Genomic DNA, 6518 nt, shown 5'->3' with positions numbered 1-6518 from the left:
AAACAAACAACCAAACAAACAAACAAACAAACAAACAAACAAACAAACAAACAAACAAACAAACAAACAAACAAACAAACAAACAAACAAACAAACAAACAAACAAACAAACAAACAAACAAACAAACAAACAAACAAACAAACAAACAAACAAACAAACAAACAAACAAACAAACAAACAAACAAACAAACAAACAAACAAACAAACAAACAAACAAACAAACAAACAAACAAACAAACAAACAGACTCTCTCTCACATACACACACACACACACTCATGCAAAAATAACCAATCAACCAAATGAAAAAAAGTAATTGCAATGAGAAAAATATATAAAATTAATTACACTACAAACCCAGTCTGTCCAAGGCATTAAAAAAGGATACACTAACTAATGAGGAAACAGAAAACCATTTAAGGTAAAAATTATTATTTCTTTGTTAGATTTACTCTGTGAGAATAACTAAAAGTAGAATGTGGACAAAATTTCCAAACAATAAAAAAAAATTGAAGAAACAACCAAAGAAATAAAAATGACTCCCAACCAACCTGCAGCATTAGCCTGTGAGTCGCTATGAAACGAAATATGTTGCAAGATTCGGTAAGTCGATTGGTTTTGCGGTCTTCGTATATGTTCTGGTCGAACTCACTTGAAGAGACTAAAAACAAAATGGACGTGACTTCCTGATTTTTTAAGAAAGAAGATTATAAATATTTTAAAAACTTTTGAAAAGTTTACAAATAAACAAATATACAAAAATTAATTCTAGTATATTTGTTTCATAACTAATTTAAAACTAATTTAGTACTAAAAATGACTGAATGACAAAAAAAAATTCAAAACATACAAATAGACTTAAAAAACATACAACATGCAGCAAAAACAAAACATAAACAGACCCCAAAGCAGTTGAACCATTTCCCTCTCTGTGACCTTTGACCTCCGACATCGATGAAATTGAAATGAACATTGTTGATGTCAATCCGATGCTCGTTTACGCCCTTCGTTGCTTTCCTCGAGTACAATATATCTGAATTCGTTGGTTTGTAGTTCTATGGAAGGGGGTAGATATAAAATTAATTATTACTACAATTTGTAAAATGATAGAATGAATAATCAATCACACATTTTTATTGTAAACTAAGCAGAAAATTTGAAAATTACAATTTGGTCTAAAAATGTTATATATATATTCGTTCATAAATTGTTAACAATAACCAATAACGAACTGAGAGAGAGAGGGAGAGAGAGAGAGAGAGAGAGCGAGAGAGATTAATAAAATATAAGTGGAGGAAGTAGTAGACAAAGGAGGATTCTATTATTAACAATTTAGCAGTCCAACATTGCAAAGCAATATCGCAACACAACAATTTTTGTTGCTCGCTGCTAACCATTTGTGATATTCTTGCCAAGTTGTCCATGAAATATTTTGTTGAATCTCCCTAATTTTTTTTTTTGTAAAAAAAAGTTTATTTTTAAGCACTTGACTATGAATAATTTAAATAAAAAGTTAAATTAAATGGTAGATTTATATTTAATTTTTAAAGAGGTAAAGAAAAAAATTGACAATAATAAATAAATCAATAAAAAACTAGAAAAAGATTAGAAAAAAAGATTTATAATACTAAGTACTATTTAATAAAAAAAGTATCAGACCAGAAGAAATTCCCTCCTCCTTGAATAAGCAGCCTGGACTCCGGCATCCTCCCACAATTCCCCAATTGCCTGAACATACTGCTGGAAGACTGGCTCTTCCAGGTTAATGTTAGGATCAAAACTAAACACCAGGTTGGCATTCTTCATACTATTCTCTTTCTCAAAACCCAAATTTAACTTTAAAGTGGCATCAATTAAGACTTTCATGCCCATCACAATGTTGCTGTAGACAATATATTTGTACATTTTCAATTCATCCTCGGTGAATTTTTTACCATTTATGATCCTCATCTGTTTGATAAATGTGCTTTTGCCACTCTCGCCGGCCCCTAGCAGAAGAATTTTTACAGTGGCCCTCTGTCTCTGACGTTCCAAAGACAGCTGTCTGTCTATTGATTTGGTCCTTTCCCTAGATTTTTTTGCATCTTCTGACGAGAAACAGGAAAAACATTTTAATCCATCCATCACTGTTCAGTGTTCACTAATCTAATATATAATAATAATAATAATAATGATTACAGTAACACGATTACTTAACTAACTAAACTAAACTAATTACTAAAACTAAAGTACAATTGACTAATTAATCAAATTCACACAAAAAATTTTAGTTTTAACTTTTAGTAAAATAGAATTATAAATGAATAAACGTGAGATCTAAAATTTAAACTCTCAATCAATTCAAAATGTACTGGCACGAGATTTATTCAACAAAAAAAGTAAAAAAATTGAAAAAAAATCGTACACCCCTCCAGACGACCATATTTAAATTGAAATTAGAGAAAATATAAGAAGAAAGTTTATTTTTAGGTGCTGGAAAACCCCAACTTAGACAACATAACAATTTTTTAATTTAGTGGTTTGGCATTTTTTTATATCCGTTGAACTGAGCGTTGAAATTGTCTCAATAGATTCAATCAACAATTTTAAAAACAAGCTAAAAAAGCTAGGATACTAGAACATTTATTTCGTAGTGGTTCCTACACAGATGCTAGTCTACTGAACCACTTTAAATTTTTTAATTATATAAATAATATATAGAGTTATATATATATTATATTATGCAAAACGCAAAACGAAGATTGATATATAGAATGTTCATCTTGTAACAATTTTAAGTAAAATTCTATGTTCTTATAACTTGAATTCTCCTTTAGCTGCCCTATTTATACTCAATTTTTGTTTATTAATATCTAATTAATTATCTAACATATTTTTATTAAACAAATGTGATTATTTTAATTTAATTCAATGAAACGTAATAATAATAAAAATTTGTTTAATTTGATGAATATTCTGAAGAGAATTTTGGGCAAAGTTTTTTCAACAAAACTGAAGTTTGTTCTCATGATGACATTACTCATCATGCTACTTTTAACAGGTAAATTTATATTTTTAATTAAGTTTAATTAAGACTTAAGTACAGTTAATCTTTGAATCTGTTAGGAATTAGTGAATGTTTTTAAAATATATATATTTCTCAATTGAGTGATGGCGAGATAAACATCTTTCTAGAATTTTAATTCTAATGCTAATCTAAAATTTTTCAGTATTTAATAAAAAAATTACTAATATAACAAATTAATAAATCAATGTTAATTTTTAATAAATAAGTTTTTTATATTTTTAATTGTTTTTTATATTTAATTTTTAGTATTTTTATTTTAAAACTTTTCATATATAATATAGTTTATGCCTATTCCAAACTTCAAGATGAAATAAGTATCACCAACACTGTACCACAAAAACAGTGAGTTTATCATCAATTTAATTAATTACTTTAATTTAATTTATTCCAAGTTAATATGTTAATTAGTTAACTATTAATTAATTAAAAATTACCTTTTAATGTTTATATATTTTTGTTAGTTTATAGTATGTAATAAGAATATGGATATACATTTAAATCTGAAGCATTGATTCAACAAACATCACTAACAGATTTTCATATGAACATAGAGGAGATGACATAAAAATAAAAGTAGAAACAAAAGATGAACTGTCAGATAAGATCTTTATGCTGCAAGACAAAATTAGACAGCTGGAGAGGCTTGAGTGAGTTTCATATTTTGTTACAGTACAGTGTAATGGTTAAGATGCCTGTCATTGATGTTGTACTGACTATGTTCAAATGCATTGAGATCTCCACCTATCCTATGCAATGTGTGTGTGTTGTGATTGATTCACATATGCTGTGTGTTTGTTGTTGGTATGTCTGAAAATTGTTGAAATATTGAAAGGATGGTTGTTAAAAAATGTATCCATTAGTTGTATTAGCAATTTGCATTTATATAGTTAGTTGTTTTTATATGGAATTAGTTTTTCCTCTTCTTATAAGTTATAGACAATTTTAGGCAAATGCTTATTAAATCTAAAAATGTGCCTCTGATGGATTTTATAAATACATCAATTTTTTTCATAAGTTAGAGAACATTGAATTGAAAAATTAATGAATAATTAAACAAGTAAATTAATGAATTAAGTCATATATTAAATTCATTTTAGCAGAAAACCATTTCCAGAAGTCCAGTTCCTATCGTACACAAATCGCAAAAGAATTCTGGTTTGAATGTACTATGTTTCATTTTTTCATGCTAAACTATCTTCTTTTTGCACCAAGCACTGAGAATATATTAACTAAATAGTAGTCAAACACGTTACAAAACAAAATAAATCATCTAAACAGCATTTCAAAATGAGGTAGACATGTAACATACATTCAAATTACTTAATCTTTTTTTTGTTTTTACTTTAATATTTCATTTTAAACTTTTTCAATAGTGAAATTTTAGTATCTATGTTTATACTTTTTACTGGAAAATATGTTTTTTTTTCTATGCAGGTAACGGGAGGTGCAGGGTTTGTTGGCTCGCACCTTGTTGATCAGCTGATGTTGCAAGGTCACGAGGTCACTGTCGCTGATAACTTTTTCACTGGTCGACGAAGAAATGTCGAACATTGGATTGGACACGAGAATTTTGAACTACTCAATCATGATATCATCAATCCATTGCATATAGAAGGTTGATTGGTTGGTTGGGTGGCTGATTGGTTGACTAGCTGGCTGGTTGGCTGGTTGGTGAATAGTTAATCGGTTAGATCGTTGGCTTGTTTATAAAAATTAAGTTATTGTATTTTATTGAGACTCAAATTAACTTCTATTTTTTTAGCTAATTTAACGTGAGCAGATGAAAATATTTGATTAATGTTTCAATTGCTGTAAGATTGAATCAGTAGATGAATGCATAAAGGAAGGAATAAAAATATAAAGAAACAGTTTTTCGTCAGGCACTTGTTGATTCATTCATTCATTCACCTTTTTCATTCATTTGTACATTCATTCATTCATTATATTTCGGTACGAAAAATTGGAATTGCAAACCATCATTCATCCTTTCATTCATTCGTTCATTCATTCATTCATTCATTCATTCATTCATTCATTCATTCATTCATTCATTCATTCATTCGTCTATTTATCCATTCCCCCATTCATTTATCCATTCATTCATTCATTCATTCATTCATTCTTCATTCATTCATTCATTCGTTTATGCATTCATTTGTCTATTCATTTAACTTTCGATCATTCAATCACCACAGTGGATGAGATCTACCACTTAGCATCACCAGCTTCTCCGCCCAACTACATGTACAACCCTATTAAAACCATCAAGACAAATACCTTGGGTACCATTAATATGCTTGGTCGGTCTGTCCGTCTGTCTGTCTGTCTGTCTGTCTGTCTGTCTGTTTGTTGAATTTTGTTTGTTGTCAATCTGTCTCTGAGTATCCGTTTATTTGGCTTTATTGTCACTAATGCTATTGTGGTTTTTATATTGTTGTCGTTGTTTTGTTGTGTTATTCTATATTAGTTTGTATTATTTTTGTATTGTTTTGTATCATCTTGTATTACGTTTTTTCATGATGCAGGTCTTGCAAAACGAGTGAAAGCCAAGTTGTTGCTCGCATCTACATCTGAAGTTTATGGAGGTGAGTGTTAATCAGTTGTCCATTTGGTCATTCATCCATTTATTCACACATTCATTCAATCCCTCTCTCAGACCCAGAAGTGCACCCACAACCGGAAACGTATTGGGGTCACGTGAACCCCATAGGTCCCAGGGCCTGCTACGACGAGGGCAAGAGGGTTGCTGAGACAATGTGCTATGCATATCATAAACAGGTTGCTAGTGCTTTGTTTGTTGCTGTTGTTGGTTGCTTGTTGCCGTTGCATGTACACACATTCGTCCGTATATAGACATAGATTTACCTTATACATACACGCATATATTACATACAAACAAGCAAGCAAACAAAGAAAGAAACACACACACACACGTACACGAAGACAGGGTGGAGTAGACATACGTGTGGCAAGGATCTTCAACACATTCGGTCCCCGCATGCACATGAATGATGGCAGAGTCGTCAGCAACTTCATACTACAGGCACTTCAGAATCAACCAATCACCGTGAGTGAGGCCTGATGACGATGAAGATAATTATAAATTCATGTACAGGACTTGTGTAAATTACTTTAATTTATTCAAAAAATGTACATACACATTATGCAAATTACTATAATTTATTCAAAAAAAATTTCACCTTCAGGTATACGGGGACGGTAGCCAGACGCGTTCATTCCAGTACGTTAGTGACCTGGTCGATGGATTGATGGCTCTCATGGCAAGCAACTACACGCAGCCCGTCAATCTGGGAAACCCGGATGAATACACCATCAATCAGTTTGCTCGTATCATCAAAAAGATTGCTGGTTGGTTGGCTGTTTGGATGGTTGGTTGACTGGTTGGTTGATTGGTTGGTTGGTTGGTTGGTTGGTTGGTTGGTTGGTCAGA

At 30.7% G+C, this 6518-nt stretch overlaps 2 protein-coding genes across 2 annotated transcripts in view; one reads left to right on the top strand and one right to left on the bottom strand.

Annotated features, from left to right (window-relative positions):
- HELRODRAFT_110990 (hypothetical protein) overlaps window positions 1-2430 on the bottom strand; it is a 4220-nt gene extending 1790 nt beyond the window's left edge. Inside the window, exons 1-5 of the mRNA XM_009016822.1 lie at window positions 2405-2430; window positions 1660-2140; window positions 1395-1445; window positions 905-1055; window positions 552-688 (exon numbers count right to left, since the gene is read on the bottom strand). Coding sequence (XP_009015070.1) covers window positions 552-688; window positions 905-1055; window positions 1395-1445; window positions 1660-2124 — 804 coding nt within the window. The 5' untranslated portion in view covers window positions 2125-2140; window positions 2405-2430. The remainder of the gene's footprint in view (window positions 1-551; window positions 689-904; window positions 1056-1394; window positions 1446-1659; window positions 2141-2404) is intronic.
- A 579-nt stretch (window positions 2431-3009) lies between these two features.
- HELRODRAFT_191267 (hypothetical protein) overlaps window positions 3010-6518 on the top strand; it is a gene marked incomplete at its 5' end in the record, with an annotated part of 4833 nt that continues 1324 nt past the window's right edge. The window contains 10 exons of the mRNA XM_009016821.1: window positions 3010-3040; window positions 3349-3409; window positions 3601-3714; window positions 4165-4222; window positions 4502-4682; window positions 5263-5367; window positions 5593-5652; window positions 5724-5845; window positions 6015-6134; window positions 6274-6407. Of these exons, the coding sequence (XP_009015069.1) occupies window positions 3010-3040; window positions 3349-3409; window positions 3601-3714; window positions 4165-4222; window positions 4502-4682; window positions 5263-5367; window positions 5593-5652; window positions 5724-5845; window positions 6015-6134; window positions 6274-6407 (986 nt within the window). The remainder of the gene's footprint in view (window positions 3041-3348; window positions 3410-3600; window positions 3715-4164; window positions 4223-4501; window positions 4683-5262; window positions 5368-5592; window positions 5653-5723; window positions 5846-6014; window positions 6135-6273; window positions 6408-6518) is intronic.

Source organism: Helobdella robusta, assembly GCF_000326865.2.
Source record: "Helobdella robusta unplaced genomic scaffold HELROscaffold_19, whole genome shotgun sequence".
Lineage (NCBI taxonomy): Eukaryota > Metazoa > Annelida > Clitellata > Rhynchobdellida > Glossiphoniidae > Helobdella > Helobdella robusta.
This window is presented reverse-complemented; position numbering and strand designations above follow the sequence as displayed.